General features: G+C 31.8%; 1 protein-coding gene across 2 annotated transcripts in view; it reads right to left on the bottom strand.

The window, feature by feature from the left end:
- Positions 1-12,430: 12,430 nt before the first annotated feature.
- CENPQ (centromere protein Q) overlaps positions 12,431-21,537 on the bottom strand; it is a 33,720-nt gene continuing 24,613 nt past the window's right edge. Inside the window, exons 9-10 of one of the 2 annotated variants that reach the window (XM_074237166.1) lie at positions 20,760-20,897; positions 12,431-17,363 (exon numbers count right to left, since the gene is read on the bottom strand). In XM_074237166.1, coding sequence (XP_074093267.1) covers positions 20,766-20,897 — 132 coding nt within the window. In that variant the 3' untranslated portion in view covers positions 12,431-17,363; positions 20,760-20,765. Of the gene's footprint in view, positions 17,364-19,970; positions 20,898-21,537 lie in introns of those variants that run through there. The other variant, XM_074237165.1, reaches the window with a different exon arrangement.

Raw genomic sequence — 21,537 nt, 5'->3', positions numbered from 1 at the left:
AAAAAAGTGGCAATTTTTGTGAATTGGGTTTTAGCCTTTTTTATACCTAATATGGCCTGTTGCTGTCAGTTGCAAAGTCCTCTGGGGAATAAATATAGATTGACTTCAGAGCATTATCTCTTATAAGGCTTTCAAAGTAGAGTTCTAGGCTATTATTCAATTGTTTGAAAACTAGACCCAGAGAGAGGTGGCAAATCTCCATGCAGCTGTGGCAAAGCTATAATTCTGTGGTATCATGAAAATTACCTTAAAAATTACTGTGTAATTAGAGTCACTTAACTTATGCTACACCCCCCACAATAAATATATATATATATGTGCGTGTGTGTGTGTATGTTTCTACTTATACACACACACACACACACATATACCCTCCCTCCAAAAGATTTAAGTAATTACAATAATTAAATTAAAAAAGATTTAAATTTAAAAAAATATTTGAGATTTTATAAGGCAGAGGGGAGGAGAAAATCTATTTTAGGTACAGGGAACAACTCGGGTAAAAGCAAAAAAAAGGAAAACAGAATGTTATGTATAATGGAAAACATGGAGGACAATTAGACTGAACCCTAGAGTATGTAAAGGGGAGTGTATATAAAGGTTAGATAGGAAAAAGCCAATTTGTGGAGTACTTTAAATGTCAGAGAAAATTATATTTTATCCTAAAGGCAATAGGAGTCACTATAGTTTGTGATTTTAAAATATTACTTTGGCAACTATGTAGAATGTGACTTAGAAAGGAGAGACTAGAGGGAGGACCATAAATTTGGAGGCTATTAAAATACTTCAAGCAGAGTTTGATGAAGACCTGAACTTGTGAAGTTAGCTGCAAGAGTGAAGAGAAGAGTATGGATGTGAGAAACATCAAGAAATTAGAATCAATAAAACTTTTCAATGAGAGATTATTGATGAAAGAAGGGGAAAAAGTTGAAGATGACTAGAAAGATGATACACTTCACAGAAATAAGGACATTAGGAAGAAGGGTGATTTTTGAGACAAAAATTATTAATTATGGCAGATAAGTTGATTCTAATAGGTGTAAGGAACGTCAAGTTGGATACATAATTAGGCAGATATGAATTTGGAACTAATGACAGGAGGGATGAATGAGTAGATATGGGAAATCACCACTAGAGGGAATTTAGAAAGAAAGAAGACATATTCCATACTTTGTTCCATCATTTCTCAACCAAGAAAAATCCATTCTGTTTCCATTCTTATATTTTTATTGCTGTTGTTTTTCTATGTTTTTAGATAGCACAAGGAGTGTGATTTGTTTTTAGTCAATTAGGGGTTAAGTGACTTGTGTAGGGTTACACTGCTAATAAGTATATGACTAGATAGATAGACAGATAACAGATATAGATATATTGATATATATTAGATGTAAGAACTTTCATTCTGTTAATAATGTTCCTAAGGGATATGTCTAGTGGTAGGATTATTGAGTCAAAAAGTATGAACAACTTAATTCTAAAGTTTAAAATATATATATATTTATTTATTTAAGGCAGTGACTTGCCCAAGATCCATGGCTAGACAATTATTAAATGTCTGAGGTAAGATTTGAACTCAAGTCCTCCTGACTCAAGGGTCTGTGTTTTATCCACTATACCACCCAGCTGCCCCTAATTCTAAAGTTTTAAAAGCATTTTTCTCTTGACAACAGAGAATTGCTTCATTCATTTGATTGGCAAACATTTGTAACCTATCCTGGTTTCATTTTCATATCTAATTCCCCAACATGTGAATGTAAAATACTTTGACAAGGCTCTTACTTATAGTAAGAAACACTTCTACTTATTATGATTTTTCTCTCCAATATGGATATCAATAACCAGTATTCTGTTTCCTACAAGCTTAACAATTTTCATTGTAATGAAGGAACAAATAAGAAGAGGAATTTTGAGATAACAAAATACTTTGAGCTAGCATTCACTCAGGTTTTACAAAAAAGCATAAAATACGTATCAGTTCAATTGTTATTTCTTCAATCTAAATAATATTTCAATTGAAGAATTTGAAAAGGAATGAGGATGAGTTTCTGTGCATGTACAAAGAGATCTCAAGATAATCTTTTTTAAAGCCATGAGTCTGGAATCTCTGTTACCTGACAACTGGTCATTTAGCGTTTACTTGAATGTTTCTAGTGAGAAGGGAACTCATTTCTTTAGGCAAATCATTCTGCTTTTGGCTATCAATGATTTTTTTTTGTATATTTCCTTATTGTAATTTTCTTTGATGAAATTATCTATTGTTTCTGTCAGTTGTTCTATGAACCACCAATTATTTAGAATTAAGTGATTTAGCCTTGGTTTAGTTTAAATCTTTTTTTAACATACTATTGTTGTTTGTACTATTACAGTGTTGGTTGTCAGTAAAGATGTGTTAAATATTTCTGCTTCTCTGCATTTGCTTATAGTGTTTTTATGACCTACTACATGACCACTTTTGACAAAGTTGCCATACACACCTAGGAATATCTATAATCCTTTCTATTCTGATTTGGTAATTGTCAAAGTGCTACCATATATTATTATAATTAGATAAAAGCTAAAAAGATTAGAATCAATGATCAATATAATAGAATAAAATGTCTATTTATATATACATATAACTGATTTTATTTCATTATTTATACATTAAGTACATTATGTTTCCTTCTTTTTCTTTTTTTCAATTATGAGTATTAACATCCATTATTTTACTTCATTTAACAATTATTTTTCCAGGGAAGGTATAGAGAATTGCAAAGTTTCTGCCAGCATCAAAATTAGTAAAGAAGAGGAATTTGGGGATAACAAAATACTTTGAGCTAGCATTCATCCAAGTTTTATTGCTGTTTTTCTGATATAGTGATTGCTAAGATTCCTTTTTGTGAGTTGATCTAAAGCACTGTAAATTCTATTCTTGCTTCTGCCATCAAAAGGGCTGCTATTAAAATTTTGGCATATATGGGAACTTTCTCTTCTCTTTGACTTCCTTGGAATATATATTTAATAGTGTGTTCTAGTTGTAAGGACACTTTAATTTAATATATATATATATATATATTTATATATGCTTATATATACATACACACATATACATATATGTATGTATATATAGTCATATATAAATATATGTACATTGCAGGGGGTGTAGAATGACCTAAATTTAAATAACTTTCCAGAAGGTCTGGAGTTATTTACAGTTGTACTAAGAACAGATTAGTATTTCTTTCTATTAATGCAGTCTTTCTACAAACCTTCCAACTTTAACTATCCTCATTTTTTAATTCTTTTTGCTAATTTATTGTATATGAGATGAAGCCTCAGAATTGTTTTGATTTGAATTGCTCTCATTAACTATGCTTCTTTTAATGCATTATAAGATCTTGACTTTTTAAGATGCTTCATCATAGACATGTAGAATAAATGAAAACCTCCAGATTTTTAAAAATATTTTTCTAATTATGATTCCTTTTTTTGTATTTTTGAAAGGGATTTTTCTTCAAACCTAAATATATAACTTTACATTCATCCCTCCAAATTATATTTAGTCCAATATTCTAATCTTTTGAGATTTTTTTGGATTGAATCTGTTGTCTAATGCATTAGCTAGCTGCCCTAATTTTGTGTTATGTCCAAATCTAATAAGAATGTCATGTATAATTGCATTAAAGTGATTGACAAAAGTGTTAACACATGGTCACAAATTCCTGTGACACAGTTTTTTCCAAGTTAACATCAAATCATTAATGATTATTTTTAAAGTTGGGTTGCAACTATTTCTGAACTCACCTAAATAAACTATTATCTAGTCCAAATCTATCTTGTACATGAGAAAAACATGATAGATTTTTGTCAAATATGTGAATAATATCTAAGTCAGTATATGACATTTCTATGATGTATTTGTCAATGAAGAAAATATGATTAATTTTGCACCATCTGTTTGGGTGATACTATACTAGTTGTGCCTACTATTTCCTTTCTGAGATGGTTACTAACTATTCCTTAATATTCTGGAATTTTGACCTGATCAAAAATTGGGTTTATTGATCTTTATAGTTTGCAGGGTCTTCTCTCATTTTTATTTTTTTAAAAATATTTTCAGTACCAAATTTTCTTTCATTTCTACCCTAGCTCATTCTCATTGAGAAAGTAAAAAAAAATGATTTCCATTATGCATATGAAGTCATACAAAACAAATTTTCACATTAATTCCCTGAAGAAAAATAAAAGTGAGGAAAAGAAAGCAAAAAATTATGCTTAAATCTATATCCTGAGTCCATCAGTCCCATATCTAGAGGTAACAGTGTTTTGCCATGATTTCTTTGGAATTCTCACAGATCATTATCTTGATCAGAGTTGATAAGACTTTTATAGTTAATTATCTTCACAATATTATTATTACTGTATACATTATTTTCTTGATTCTGTTTACTTTGCATCAGTTCATCTAAGTCTTCCAAAGTTTTCTGATAATATCATTTATTATAGTATCACAGCTTGTTTAGTCATTTCTCATTTGATGAGTATCCACTCAGTTTCCTATTCCAGTTCTGTCACACACACACACACACACACACACACACACACACACACACACACATAGAGATATGCTCAAAGACATGTGCATATTTTTTCCTTCATTTGCATCTTCTTATTTTTTTCATTTCTCTCTTGGGTGCATAATCCAAGTAGTGGTACTATTGGTCAAAAGGTATGCACTGTTTTATATCCCTTTGGGCATTGTCCTAAATTGTTCTTTAAAATACTTGGACCAGTTCAGAGTTCTCCCTTTTTTATTTCAGTTTTCCTGCTTTTTCCCACATACTCTGCAACATTTGTCATTTCCCTTTTGTGTCATCTTAGCCAGTCTGATGGATGTGAGTTGCTTTTTATTTGGATTCCTTCAATTAATTAGTATTTTTATGTTACTGGTGATAACTCTGATTTCTTCTGAAAAAAAAATTGCTCCTATTCTTTGTCTACTTATCAATTGGAAAATGGTTCTTATTTTAATAAATTTGTGTTCAGTTCCCCATATATTTGAGTAATGAGATCTTTATCCAAGAAATTCTGTAAAATTTTGCCTAGCTTCCTGTCTTCTAATTTTGGCCACATTGGTTTTGTTTGTGAAAATGTTTTAATTTTATGTAATCAAAATTATCCATTTTACTTCTTATGAACTTTGCTTCCCATATCTCATAGTGAGAGGTAATTTTTCCCACTCTGTTCCTCTAATTTGCTTATATTTCCCTTTATATCTAAATCATACATACGCTTTAAGCTTATCTTGGAGTGAGATGTTTATTTATATTTAGCTTCTATCAGACTATTTTCCAATTTTCCCATCATTTTTTTTTGTCAGATGGTTTATTCTTGCTTTGGATTTATCAAACACAAACTATGTTCTTTTGCTTCTGTATCTATTCTAATCTATTCCATTGATCAATCAATCTATTCCTTATTCAATATCAAGTTGCTTGATGATTACCATTTTGTATTATATTTTAGGAATTAGTATGGCTAGATCCCCATATTTAACATTTATTTCCTTGATATCTTGACTTTTTTTATTCTTTCAGGTGAATTTTGCATTTTTTTAGCTCTATAAATCTCTCTTGCATAAAGCAAAAATAATAATATCTGTTTAAATCTAATTTCCTGGAAACTCTTCCATTCTCAAGAGACATCTATGGTATGTAGTTCACTTGGGTCAGATAACTTTACTTGGGTCTGTATACTTATTTATCCTGCCTTTCAGCTTTCTACTAGCCTTTTTGTATTCAAAAAAGAAAAAGAAAAGCAAAATAGGAACTGTATAGTTCTGCAAACTGTGTCATTATTAAAAAAAAACAAAATAAAAAACTAAGACTGAAAACAAAAACAAAACTTTTTTTTTCCTTTCCTTTTCCTTTTTTCCTTTTCCTTTCCTAACTTTAGCTCATTCAGAGTCACTTGAACAGTATCATGTCACAGTTCAAAATTCATCTTCTGTTCATATCGTTTTTTTTCTCTCTAGTTCTCTTTCTCTATCTCTGTCTCTGTCTGTCTCTATCTTCTTTTTTCTCTCTCTGTCTCTCTCCCTTCCCACACTTACCTACCTGTACACATTGTGCTATTGATTATGCTTATCTTATTCTATATCAGTTTGCTCAGTTCTTCCCAAATTAATGGACACTTATTTTCATTTAGTTGGTTCCACAAAAAAATGCGTTTCTAAAGCATTTTGTAATATTGTGTATTACTTTTCTTATCTCTGCCTTAATGTTTTGTCTCTAAGACCGACAAGAATAGACTTTATTGTCCTTTTAACTTCCTCTCAGTCTTTGTGGATTTTTTTTTTTTTTGGTAATTCCTCTCTGGGCACTTTCTATCATGTAGTTCTTTAACTGTTTTGAAAATCTTAAAATATTAAATAAATGAAGTTTTCATTATTATTAGCATAGAATAATATAACATTTTATACATAAACTATCCAAATATCAATTCATGAAATGTATTTTATTCCTTGAATGCTTAATCTCATTAAAATTCATTAAAGAGTAAGTATAGTGTTAAAAGTCTTCTCCAAATAAAATAAACAACTTGAACAAACAGATGAAGCAAATAACTTGAACAAACAAATGAAGCAAACAACCATTTGGTCTATAAGAAAAATAAATTAATCAAAACTAATTAACACATTTTCAATTACTTCCTACATCCGGCTTCAAGTTTGTGTTTTGTCTGTTTTGGGGTTTTGGGGGACAGTCTGTTTATTTAGCATGTAAACAAATAGAGAAAGGGGTGGTTAATATTTTTTCTGTACATCACACATACAATTAAGTACTTAGTAAGAATTATACTGGTTTAACAACATATTTCCAATTATTTTAAGAGGATTAATATAACCTATTGAGTTTCAAGTTGGGATGGTGATTTTCCTTAAGGTAGATTTTTGGCACATCTACTCAATTTTATTTTTTGTTAAAGTCTAACCAAAGAAGAAAAATAAGATATGTATTGCTTTACTTTGCCATATATATATATATATATATATATATATAGTTTCATTAACAGGAATAGGATTTTTGAAACATTAAAAAATGTCATCATGAAAGATACTAGTAAATTACAATGACAACTTGAAAGAGAACAACTTTCCCTCCAAATCTGAACAACTATGAACAATTTGCATCCAGGGACTAGAGTTGCTTCTGATCCCTTGACTAAATTGACTTTAATAACAGAGTTCCTAATTTAAAGAATGTGCCAAGAAAAATAATTATGCTTATATAGCTTTTAGGGATTTCTGTTTCTCTGGAGCGTTTCTGTCTCCACCAGGGTACAACAAATGCTTAAACTATTTCATTAATTAATGCATATTATATACCCACTGATATCACAGAAAATGGTAGCTATTTGGCAATAATATATAGGAAAAAATGAAATATATCCCTTATAACAAAGTCATAGATATGATAGTCATAAACACAAAGTGTATTTAAAATACTCTTATTTGCAATGCCATGTTACTAATTATCTTTGAATTTAGACTGAGCCTTCAAAGGTTCCTTACCTACATGTTTTTTTCTGGTCTTACCTATTCAAATAAAACTATTTTATATTTTGTATTTTTAAAACATTTTAAACAATTTAAAAATACCTTTTGCATTGATACATGTACTTAGAACGTGTGTCATTCTTTTGTGTAAGGGGCAATTATCATTGTTCCTTTTTGTTTTAAAATATTTTCCTTTCATTGTCTCTCTTTGCAACCCTTAATACTAAATAATTCCTACCTGTTGTAGATAGTTCCCCTTGAAATTGAAGTGGTAACAGCAATTATCTCAGTTCTATGGCTTGGAAGACTAATAAACAAGAAGAGAGTTTATAGTCTGTGGAAGAGGAGGGAGGAGGAAAATATCCACACCTCTAGAGGAGGAGGGGTTTATGGTGGCAAGAAAAAGGAAATCATTTAATTTAAGTCCCTTGTTCTTTCTTCAGTTAACTTAACTTCTTTCTTTATCTCTTTAACACAACATTCAGCTTCCTAAATTGGACCAATTTGTGACAAACTCATCATGAAATCTATTAGTATTGGATCTATGATTTTACAGGTATAGAGAACTGAATGGGGATTCTTAGGAATGCAGGTGTGCATCTTCTATGTAAGAGGTAACAAAGCAAATGGATATTGGAATGACATGATAGGGCCATTTTGGGAGACTACCAGAAGGAGAAGGGACATAGAGTCAGGAAGGCATAATGGCATACTATGTTTCTAAGAGAGGCTTTCTCTGGCACCCCTGAATTAAAAACCAGGAAAGCTTTAGCTATACATTAAATTTCATTATTCTCCCTAAAGGTAACTTTCTTCTCTGATAGTTTTAGTCAAAAAAGAAAATAAGATATATATTGGAGCTGAAGGAATCTTAGAGAATTTTTAACAGCCCCCTTTTTTCTCCTTAAGTATAAATTTTATTTTTTCTAAAAAGTACAATTCCAGGGTTCCTCATCTCCAAGAAAAGAGTGTTATTTACTTCAGCCAACAAAAATCTGGTTATGAGTTCAATCTTTCTGTCTGTCTCTCTCTGCCTCTGTTGCTTTGTTTCTCTTTCTGTCTCTGTCTCTGACTCTGTCTCTCTGTCTCTCTCTTTCTCTCTCCCTTCACAACATTGCTTCTACAGGGATGATTAATGGTAAAGAAGTCTCCAAGGTCCATAAGAGATTACCTCAATTCGGAAAGATAATCACATGGGAGAATACTGTTTTCTACTTTACCTGATCTTGCTATAGTGTGGCAGCTTTCCAGAAGTTTTAACCTTTAATTACTAATGGAGGTGGGACATTTGGGAAAAACTTTAAATGATGCCACAGGGTAAAGATACCCAAATTGCACTGTACCTATATGTGAGAGCTTATTATAGATTTTCTTTTTAGTTATACTGAAAATTTTAAGAAGTAATATTTCTCTAGTCTAATGTCATTTCAAGATTTTTCCATTTATGAAAGTTTTTGAAGAATGATGTGTTAAAAAGCCAAATATAATAGCTAAGGTCCAGGAAAAAAAAGATTAAAGGTGGTGACCATACTTAGAAAGTCATATTTCTCACCTAGTTAATATCACTGCTTTCTTTCTTTCATAGAAGGGATTAAATTAATGATTATTCTAAAAGCAGTTTTTTTTTTCCCCTTTGGAGGGATTTTAGATTACTTTGATTTCTTTAGGGTATTTGTGGTTTGTTGTTGTTTTTTTCTATTTTTGCAAGGCAATGGGTAAGTGGCTTGCCCAAGGCCACACAGCTAGGTAATTAGAAAGTGTCTGAGGTCAGATTTGAACTCAGGTACTCCTGACTCCAGGGCCCGTGCTCTATCCACTGCACCACCTAGCCATCCCTCTTCAGGGTATTTGTGAAAAACTGGGAAGACAAAGTTCTTAAGGTGAATGCTCAAGGAAGGAAAAGTAGTTTTAGAGGAATGGTTTTCCAGCAATATGGTGAAAAGGTTAAGGAAATATTTTTCCTATTAGATTATGTTAGCTAAAAACTCTTTTATCATTTTATGACATTTTTTCTTGTTCAAGATTCCTATGTTATTTCAAATTCTTAAATTGTCTTGGTAGAGTGATATCAGAAGTTATGGGTAATGGTGAAGAAAGGTCCATGTCATTTTGAACATTTTTTTTCCAATCTAGAAATATTTGGCTTATGAAGATTTTTGGATTAATTTGAAAAACTATTTATGACAGATTTTTGCCATACAGAATGCAGTATTAATATTATTTTATTCAGCAAACAGATATCATTCACTTAACACCAAAAAGAAATCTGGCTATTTTTTCCAATTAAATGCCTATTGAAAGAATTAATATTTACTGCCTATGTGATCTTATACAAGTCAAGTTTCTTCATCTGTAAAAATAGATTGGACCATATGGTCTCTTAGGTTTCTTGCAATTCTAGATTTATGATATCATCATCCTAGTAACTTATGAATAAATGAATGAAGGAATGGTTAACCTTCATATTACAAGAGAATGCCTTACAGCTTGACTCCACCCCCACCCCCATGAGGGTGGTAAAAGATTTAGCCCTTACTATACTAAGAACAGTGGGCAATTGTTTTGGTTTTTTTTGGCCACAGTTATTATCTATAGTCTTTTCTGATGTACCATTTAAATTTTTATTTTCTTTACATACATATACATATATACACATATTTTGTAGATTATAAGTTATTTATGGTGAGAAGTACTTTATTTTTGTCTTTTTATTCTCAGTGTCCACCACAGAGTTGGTGCATTGTAGGGGCTTGACTGCTTGGTAATTGACTGATAGATAATGAACAAGAGTATTAAATATCTTAGAAGGGTGACAAAGCAGGGATACCCAACAAATGGAGAATGACTGTATAAGCTGTATGATTGTGATAGAACACTACTATGTTATAAGAAATAATGAGCTCAATGATCATGGATAGCTGTTCATGTAATAATTAAAAATGAACCAAGACAACATTGTATATAATAGCAGCAATATTGTTTTAAGAACATTTTTGAGTGATTAAGTTATTTTGATTACCATAAATACCTAAATTGACTAAAAAAAGTTCATATGAAGGAAGGTGCTACCAACATCCAAAGAAGAATTGATAAAAAGGTGTATGACTAAATGATTTCACAAATATATATTTACATCTCATGATAGCAAAAAAGGAAAATAAAAACAATTTCCATGACTTTATTGTATATTTAAAAGGAATAGCAAGTTGTTCATAATAGACTTTCTATTTCATGTGCAATCATATTCTTTATTATACTATGCTATGGAAATACTCATTTATTCCATAAATCAAAAATAATATAAAAATTTAGAATAAGAGAGAGAGAGAGAGAGAGAGAGAGAGAGAGAGAGAGAGAGAGAGAGAGAGAGAGGTGACAAAGTACATTATGACATATCAGAAAAATAAATGGAACCTACATAAGTGATTTTGGAATCCTATCTTTAGGCAGGTTGACATCTAGTTTTTTTCAGACAAATAAAACCATTCATTTCATAAAGTACCAATGCCTCTCTCAAATTACAAATTTTAACCAGTAAATTGATACCCTTGATCAAACTTGTGCTCTAGAACCTCAATTGTCTTCTATTTCTTTGTGATATTATGGATAAGGATTTGGCATAAAAGTTAAAAAGAAAATTTGATTTAGGTTTCACACCCAATACATACTGGCTGCGTAACTCTTAAAAAGGCACTTAACCTGTCAATGCTTTAAGCAACTTTCTAATATTATGTATTGCAAGGATGGGGCTAACATACATTGGTATATGGAGTTTCTTCCACCAGGAGTTATTATGCCAATGAACTCATTGTTTCAATCCCTATATATATAAATTTATCATATATATATATATAAAATCATTTCAGATTGAGTTGAACTAGACTCATGCTTGACTAGAAAAATGGAATACTAAGAAAAAAGAACCATAAATGCAAAATATTTGTTAAATATTTATATTAATAAATTAATAAATTAGGCATTAACTAAACACCTGTGAACAAGAGATTTCTACTATAAAAGGTGTTTATCTTCTGTAAATATATATATATATATACGTATATATATATATATATATATATATATATATATATATATATATATGATAAATTCATGTTCCTTTTTAATACTTAGATATTTGGCCTGTTTTTAGGAAAGTAAGATTATTATGATACCTGAATCTTTGTGAGCAACAGAATTAAGCCTTGACTCCCTATTTCCTAACTTTTCACTTGTCACTACTAGACATACTCACTCATTTGTAGTAGTTTCCCAGTCAGTTTGAAGATATGTTCATAGTAGGTCAGATCTTGAGTAGTTTGATGTAGTGACTCCTGAATCATGGACTCCATGATACTTAGGGTAGAAGGCTACAGTTTTAATGGCTCTTCAAATCTATATATACAATAATCATTCTGTCTATTGACTTAATATAATAAAAAGAAAGTATAATTTCCATATGCTGAATAAACAAAATGTTCTATATGTTAATATTTTTCAACTGTACTCATAGTAATACTATAAAAATATGATATTTTCAATTACATTCAGATACTATTGTGGTTAATACAAAACAAATTTATTTAAATGCATTAAAAGTAAGTTTTGTCCTTTTATTAAATTGATTCCATAGTAAATTATTTAATATAATATATAATATATAACACAAACATATAATGTATGATATACAATATATGATATATAATATATAATATAATACATAACATATAATATACAATATATAACACATAACATATACATATAATAAATATAATATAATATACAATATACAATATATAATATATTATACAATATACAAGATATAATATACAATATACAATATATAATATAAACAATTGCCATCGTAATAATAATAACTAGTATTTATATAATGTTTATATTTAGCAGTGTAGTTTATATTATTTACATTGATTTTCACAACAGCCCTGTGAGGTAGGTTTTATTATTATTCCTATTTTATAGATCAAGAAACTGAGGCTAAGAGAGATTAAATGATTTATTGAGGGTAATAGTAAAGAATTTGAGGTTGGATTTGAATTCAGGTCTTTCTGACTACAAATCAGCACTCTATCCACTATCTATCTAGTTGCCTAGATTGTAAGTGGCTCTGAATTTTTTTTTTAATGAAATAGGAAGACCAAATCCAGAGGTAATGCAATAAGGATTGTGTTGCCCTCAGCTGAATTAATGAAGTTTGAAAGGAGGACAGGTTTGCCAAAGGAGATAATAAGTTCCATTTTGGACATGATGTTTGAACTGCTTATTGGATCTTCTGATGAAGATGGATGTCTGGCATTAAGTAGAGTTTTATAGATGAATTTGGAAGACTATCCATATAGATTGATAAATGAACAGGTGACATTTGGTAGGATCGTCAGAAAAGAGAGTATAGAAAGAAAAGAGGGACCAAAAAGGTGGGATATTGGTGTTGAAAAAAGGAGGTCATGAAGAAATGTTCAGACAGGTAGGAAAGCTAGGAGAGATCTATGTCAGAAAAAACCCAAGGAGGAAAGAATAGACAACTGGGACTTCAGAGACCTCTGCAGAGTGGTCAACAAAACATGAAGATTAAGAAAAGACCTTTGGCTCCCTCCACCATTTTATAATTGTAATTAATGAGGTTTATATATCTCTTTATATTTTACAAATATACAAAATAATGTACATTATCTCATTTATATTTCCTAATAACCCTGTATGGTATTAGAGGATTTTACAAATGAGGAAATTGAGACTAATTGAGATTAATTGATTTACCCAAGATCATATAGTTTAGCAACAGAAAGTGGTTTTGAACATAATTCTTCTTGATGCCAAGTTCAAGGATCTATTTATTTTCTTATCATGAAAGGTCTCACTTTAAGAGAGCTACTTCTAATCAGTTTTAAGGGTCTGGGTTATAAGAGAACATGGGCTAGAGTTTGCTTTTTCTAGAGGCTTAAAAAATGAAATATCAATTTTTAAAATGTTTTCAAATTATTTCATCTAATTAGCAAAAGGTCCTCTCCAACATCTCCATTGCTCTAACACAGCAATTGTACAAGGTCTAATTCCTTAGAGCATACAGAACAGAATAAATGATTTGTTTTCATCATTAAAGGACTCTCTAAAAAATAACCAGTGGAAGTAACCCCATTAACCAAAAGAGCTAATTAAAATACAGACCTGTGACTCAAACATGGAAGATGTTGAAGCCCAGAGGGAAATTTGAATTTCTTCCATTTCCCCTCCCTCCCCTTAGGTGAAATACTACTTGTTAGTTCATGAAATTTGAGGAAATTGAAGGTCTATATTCAGAAATACTGTTGGTATTTTTTTCCATGCCAGCCTTTATTTGAATACTGTCTTTTGTTTGGTTTAACCAGGTGCAAAAGAATTTATTTTGCAATAGAGAAAACCAGGAAATTCTATCTACTTAAGTAAACTGGAACTAATCCTTTAATTTCAGATTTCAGTGCTGGTATTTTGTTTGCAAATAAAACATAGAGTTATTATATTTTCCTCAGCATCAATTGATGATTGAGGGGGAAAGGGACATTCAATGACTCTTAAATGTAAAGGTGAAAAATCTATGACAAAGTAATGAGTTTGCTTCAATTCATTTTAAAATTTTCTTTCTGTCAAGAGATATTTAAAAAATGATCTCTTTCATTTGTCTTTCCCCCACTTTATTTCTTTTTGTAATCTAAAATTCTATTTTAATTAAAGTATTGAAATAACAAGGGTGTTTCTATGTCAGCAAGGATTTCATCAAAATGTCATCTCCAACTAAGTACATATGCTTTCTCTAGTGATAAATACATGTATTCTGCACTGTAGATAGAGCTGCAGAACATTTTACTCAATGAGCATACATAGAAGCGATGTCTGGCAGCAACAAGTTGATAGAAGCAACATGGCTTCTCTCCAGTGCTGTACTGGAACCATTGGGAATAAGAGAGTCATTTGTTATTCAGTGTTGTTACACCCTTGGCATGTCACACTGTTGTGGAGAGAGAAAGAAAACCAAAGTGATAAAACCTAGAGGTAGCATAGTTGTGGGCTCAGGAGCAATGAAGTCACACAGGTCAAGGCTCCAGATGGGGATCAGAGCTGTGCCAGCAACAACAAGAGTTCCCAGGCAGCCTACAAAGTTCCATGGTATCATTGGGCTTAGTCTTTCCATCACCAACAGTGGTCAGAACACATGTAGGGAAGCTAGGTGGCATAATAGTTAAAGTACTGGGCTTGAAATCAGAAGAACATGAGTTCAAATCCAACCTCAGACACTTGATATCTACTGCGTAACCTTGGGCAAGTCACTTAATTCACGTACAAGACTATCTCCAGTTGTCTTGATTCTTATCTGACCACTGGATCCAGATGGCTCTGTAGGAGAAAGTGTAGTTGGTGACTTAGCACAGTCCCTGCTTACTCAAATTCAATTCATGTACTTGTCATGACAACCCCTCCCTGATGTTATAGTTTTCTTCAGGAATGAAGGACAAATGAAGGACAAACAGCAATAATCTTGAAAAATCACAGTTTAATTTACTGTTTTATTGACTAGACTTAAGAAAATAATGGAAAAATGTTAATAATTTAGGTTAAATTTAAAAATGAATTGTGCATTTTTGGAGAACCAGTTGTTAAAACCTTTTTCCTTTTAACTTTTGCATTTCCATATGCCACCAAATAACCCTTGTTCCATTCTTTCAAGCTTTGTTATTATTACATTGTTGTTGTTGAGTCTTTTCAATTGTGTCCAATTTTTGTGATCTCAATTGGGGTTTTCTTGGTAAAGATACTGCAGTGGTTTGTCATTTCCTTCTCCATTTCATTTAATAGATGTGGAACTGAGGCAATTAAATTTAAAGTGATTGTCCTCTCCCAAGGTTAGATTTCTTTAAGTCTTTAGCCATGAACTACAGATCTAAGAACACAGCCATATACATTACTTAATCAATGAGTAATTTTCTAATACAACATATATACCATTTAACCATAGGCATTTTTATTAATAGATTATTAGAAAACTATCCTTGGAAGCTACTTTTAGGGCAGCTATGTAGGGCAGTGGATAGCTCTGGGTCATAAGTTAGGAAGACTCATCTTCCTGAGTTCAAATCTGGCCTCAAAAAATTACTAGCAATGTGACTCTGGGCAAACCACTTTCCCACCATGTTACACTTTATTACCTCAGCTCCCTATCTGTAAAATGTATTGGAGAAGGTAAATGGCAACCCACTCCAGAAACTTTGCCAAAAAACCCCCCAAATGGGGTAACAAAGAACTGAATATGACCGAAACAACTAAACAACAGCAAGATATCGTCTTGATCTTGCATAACTACAAAAGTCAATCATAAACTTCAGGTTTGAATATGCAGCAAATCTCAGCATGGCAACCGAAGTTGAGTTTAACAAATTCACTACTGAAGATCTGACAAAGATACAAAAGTTTCAATACCTTAAGGATCTTTGGTCTGACACCATTGATTCTTATCTAGTTCTAATTCTTAATACAAAAGCAAATTTGGATTCAGAAGTATATGAGTTTACACTTTTATTGTGTTCTTCCAACCATTCAGATTTTTATGTCTGTGTATATTTTTCATAGTAGATGTTAGCTCTTTTAAAGATAATCTTTCTCCTTATATATTCTTGGGTATTTTTTTAAAACCATCTTCTTTCATATATTTGACCTTCAATTCTATAAAGGCTCTTTGCTTTTTGATAAAGGAATAAAAAATAAATGACAGTTTTATCTTTTTTTTAGGTAAGAAGCATAAGCTTCAGGCTGCTGTTGGATCAAGGGGTAGTAGATTGGGAAGGCTCCATTTTTGAAAATAGAGAAGTATTCTCTGGAGGAGCAACTCACTTTTCAATATGATATTTGTTATGAATTTTTTTTTCTGTGGGTAGGGATGGGAGAGAGAAAATATTTTTTTTAATTTAAAAAATAGAGTTCAGTGTAGGGTGTGAAATGTAGATGTGAAATAATTACATGAACTTTCAGATGAAATCACTGTATCTTTAATTTTACTTAAATGTTTCTTTGTTATGAGATCATTTATGAAGCGAGATTAATCTGTAAATGTCTATAATACAAAAACAGAACACATTAATAAAACTTTTGAAATGTAGTGGAAAAACAATTACAACAATTTATTTATTACTTTCCCTAAGCATAAATATAGGGCTTGTAATAGAAAGTAAACCTATGAATCAAGTATTGAAATCTTTAATAAAGGTGGAAGTATAGCCTGGGAATGGGTATTTAAGTCACCAGGACAATACTACTACTACTACTACTACTACTACTACTACTACTACTACTACTACTACTATTACTACTACTACTACTACTACTACTACTACTACTACTACTACTACAAATAATAATGACAATATTTATTAACAATTTACAAAGCACTTTACAAATATCATCACATTTATATCAACAATTCTGTGAGATTAAGTGTTGCTATTCTCAGTAATGTAGGTGAGGATACTGGGATAATCAGAGATTGACTTGCACAGTGTCAAAAGGTTGGATTTAAATTCAACTTCCTGATTCCCAGGCCAGAATTTTATTCATTGCATTACCTAACTTTTTGATAGGTTTGGACTGGTGAACTTCAAAGAAATTTCTGAATCATGTCTGTAGGGGGTCTTGCAAAAGGAGTGTATGTCTAGGCCCAGTGAAATGGAAATCATGAGGGTTGGGCAGGAATGAAAAGTATATGCAGTCCTGGAGAAGATAGATGGGATAGTATCCTCTGTGGTTTAGGTAGGCTTCCATGGTTGTAATGAGAATGAGAAGAGGTCTAAAGGAAAAGAAAGGGTTATTAATAATGGCGCTTCTAGAGGGCACAATGGAAGTAGGATAGTGACTGTTATAAATAGCTCATAATAATAAATTCTTAGTCCAGAGTGAATAAAATAGCTTTTATTAAAAATCTTTTCTGCAGAAAAGGGCTATTTTCCTAAGTGAATTAGGACGATGTCCAGTCTTATATGGGGTTTGAAAGGCTTGTTCCTTCCTTTTGTGACGGTCATTGGTCAGAGTTACAATCTAATACAATACCCATCCCCATACCACTCTGTAATGTTTTCTCCATTCTGGTCATTATACTAATGAGCAGAGGTGAATGAACAAAGGACAGGGACCTAGGTTGACCCTTGACTAGTCAAAGCTAGTTTTGGACCTTCCCCTAGGTATTTAATGTTAGGTGAGGAGACCTTTCAGATCAATGATTAGTCAGGGTCATTTCTTTTGTCTTACACTCACATACCAGCAAGTAGGCATCAATTGTCACAGGCAAACCTGTTTTTGTAATATATGTGTAATTAAACTGGCAATCTCCTCTTTCACCTGTGGAAGTTAAATAGCAAAACACCCTACATTTCTTACCATGACTAAGGAGAGGTAAAGCTGGGCTGGGTAGCAGGGGAAAAGAGGTTTTCAGGAAGTGATCTCCAACCCTGAATCATATTTCATCCTGTGCCTTCTAACTCAGCTAAATTTGCCCCAGCTGCCAAAATTCCAAGAAATGGCTCTAACGTTGTACAAAAACCTGCTACTTCTGCCAACTGAAAGTGTTACATGACTCACCATATCTAGCCAGAACCAAACATATTTCACATTTTCTTCTGATTATCTTACCATCGTTAAGTTCTGAACCCACAACCTACTCAACTATCACTTTGTTCCTTTTCCTGGAACTATAACTAAACCAATCCTGCTGTTCTGATACAAAGGTCATGTCAACAGTTCCCTAGGTTTTACTGAAAAAAATCAGTGATTTCTCAAAATATTCCTTTCTAGCTATTCTCTCTCATGCTATCTTCTCTTATTAGAATGTAAGTCCCTTAACTACCCTCTTGTTTTTCTATTTTTATGCTTAGCACTTAGTTTTTGCCACATATTAAAAGTTTAAAAAATGTTCACTCACTAATTCATTGTGCAGCATACTACAAGTTAAAACTATTTGATTCTATTACTTAAATAGCTGATATTTGTATAACATTTTAAGGTTTGCAAAACATTTTACATATATATCATTGAATTTGATTTTTAAAAATGTTTACATTCATTGCTAAATAAATATTGCAATGTTTAACACATCTTCAATGACTTTACTTTTAAAACTAAATTTTTTTGGGAGGGAAAAAGAAGATAATAGTGCTTAAATAAAAGATAAAAATGTAGATGGTGTTGTTTGTAACCATAATAAACTAGTATATATAGGATACCTTATACTTTGTCTCTAATATTCAGATTACCACTGTTACAGTACTCATTATTTGGATGGGTTGATGCTCTAACTAGACTTTATAGTCGGGTACCATTCTTGTAAAACTTTGATTCCATTGTGCTAGAATCAAATATAAAATGTTACTTGGCTTTTTTTTCAAGGCAGTGGGGTTAAGTGGCTTGCCCAAGGCCACATAGCTAGGCAATTATTAAGTGTCTGAGGCCCGGATTTGAACTCAGGTATTCCTGACTCCAAAGCCAGTGCTCTATCCACTGTGCCACCTAACCACCCATTACTTGGCTTTTAAAGTCCTTCAAATGCTAACCCCCTACTTACCGTCATATCTTTTTATGTACAATACCCCACCAAACACTTCCAAGATCCACTGATACAGGCCTTCTGTTAATCAACCATGATACTTCATCTCCTAATTCTATTTTTTCACTGGCTATCCTCCATGCTTATTATTCTCCCCTTTCCTAGTCTCTACCTATTGGCTTCCTTGAAGTCTCCTAAAATCTCACCTTCTACAAACAGCCTTCCCCAGTCTTCCTTAATGCTAATCCCTTCTCTATGATTATCTCTAATTTATCCAGTTTATATTGTCTGTACATGATTGTTTTGTGTTGTTTCTGCCTTTTTCTTTCCAGAGCCCAGCACAGTATCTGGCACATGGTAGATAAGTACTTACTACTGCTTGATTTGATCAAAATAGAAATTTGATTCAGTAGTAGATGAAATGTGTTAGTCTCATTCATCTCATAGCTATCAGTTATTCCTTACAGTAAGTGCCAGGTAGGGTGGCACTTTTTGTCAAACTTCTTCTTGAAGTGAGCTTTTATGTCCCTCTCTAGGTAACACTGCTCCAATACTGAGCAGTATGCCTCATAGAATCACACTGATATGACATTTCATATACACACACACAAAACTATTGACTATTTTTGACTATATAGCTTTGTAGTCATACATGATTACATTGTTCCCAAATGGATTCAGAACTTTAGCTGAGAAGCACATCTAATAAAAGCGATCTTTGCAACAACTTTGTGAAAGAGTTACCACAGGTATTATTATCCCCATTTTACAGATAAGGAAACTGAGGCTCAAAGAGTTCAACTATTTGCTTGTGATTACCACCTAGGTAGGCAGGATTCAACCCAGATCATGTCTTACTTTAAATTCAGTTCTCTTTTATTAACCATTTATTTCACAAAACACCTTTTTTTCTAAGCTGTAAATTAGGGAATTAGATGATTTTCAAGATCCTTTCCTATATTAAGCATTTATGATTTTAAATAAGACATGGTTTTATATTAATATAGAAACATATATTAGAAAGAAAAAGAATTGTTAATCTCTAGAGGGGAAAAAAGGGATCAGTAACTACACACTCATAGAAATAAAATACTGATGCCATTAGACAGTCCCTGGTTTCTCCAGTTTACCAAAAACACAGATGGTCAGTGAAAACTGAGACTGCTCACTTGAAGGAAGGCCAGGGGAAGAGGAAACTAGCACTGAAATAGGGAATTAAAAAAAAGAGGGTAGCTTCTCCATTTCTAAGTGATCAAACACTGAAAGTTCAGTCATTTCTTAAAAGTACAAATTAATTGTCCTATATCCTATCTGTTTTATTTGATTGATCCTTGCATTAAAAATAATTGAATTACATTCAGTTGAAATTCTGGTCCAGAAAAGTCAGAGTAGTGGAACAAAAGTTGGTTTTTAGGTGTCCAGTCCTAAGGCACATATCAGGAAAGAGGTGGAATGGGAAGACTACAGCACCAAGACTTGGTAATTTCCGATCGAGGGTCTCTGGATTTCCCTTTAGAAGGAGAAAGTGCTTGTGATGAATGGGGGATTTGTAATTCTCATGATAGCTTTATCCTATAATATCTAAAGACCATTAAAGGGAATCATTTTATCTGATTTATAAATGTTAAATTGTCCACCATTACATACAAGAACTCATGAGGCCTCTAGCTTTTCATAGGCTTCTTTTATGAAAGTTAACATGTTCTTCATCTCTGTTGAATTATTCATGACATGAAGATCCTTTAGAATATCTTTCTGATTTGGGATGCTCTTCAGAATTTCCTCCTGTGGCATAAGAATGCAGAGAAACACAGACAAAAGATAGATGGTAAATTTAAAAATGAAGTTACCTCAAAATAGACTAATTTTTTAAAGAGAAATACAAATAAAAAAGACTGTCTTCACAAATCTTTATATTGCAGTGCATTTTGCATCACTATGAAAAACAATCACTTATATGAAGTTTACTAAGACTATAACACAGTATTTAAATACTGTATTATAATAAACTGTAACACAATTAGCGATCACAATGCAAAATAACAAAAAAGAAAACAAAGCAAGAATAGAAGTGAACAATTCAAGAATAGAAGTGGTTCAGAAAGAAACATAAGTTTAGACTCTGCATACTGAATTTATTATTTAAAAAAATTCAAGTTGTATATAATGAAAATTTGTGATTTTATGTCCAATTCTCTTGTTGTTTCTCTTTGTATAAATTAGTGTATTTTGAGTTCAAAAAAAATAATAAAGAAATCACATTGATTTAATTCTCAGGACTCCCAAATTAAAATCAAACATTAAGCAATTACCTATGACTCTAGAAGTCTTTAACAAATTACCAAAGACCCTAACTCCCAGTCACACTGAGAGTGAATTCTTAACCTTAATTTGAGAATTTAAAGAATCTACTACTCTACAACAC

Source organism: Macrotis lagotis, chromosome 5, assembly GCF_037893015.1.
Source record: "Macrotis lagotis isolate mMagLag1 chromosome 5, bilby.v1.9.chrom.fasta, whole genome shotgun sequence".
Lineage (NCBI taxonomy): Eukaryota > Metazoa > Chordata > Mammalia > Peramelemorphia > Peramelidae > Macrotis > Macrotis lagotis.
The sequence above is the reverse complement of the archived record's forward strand: the minus strand, read 5'-3'. Positions and strand labels throughout refer to the sequence as shown.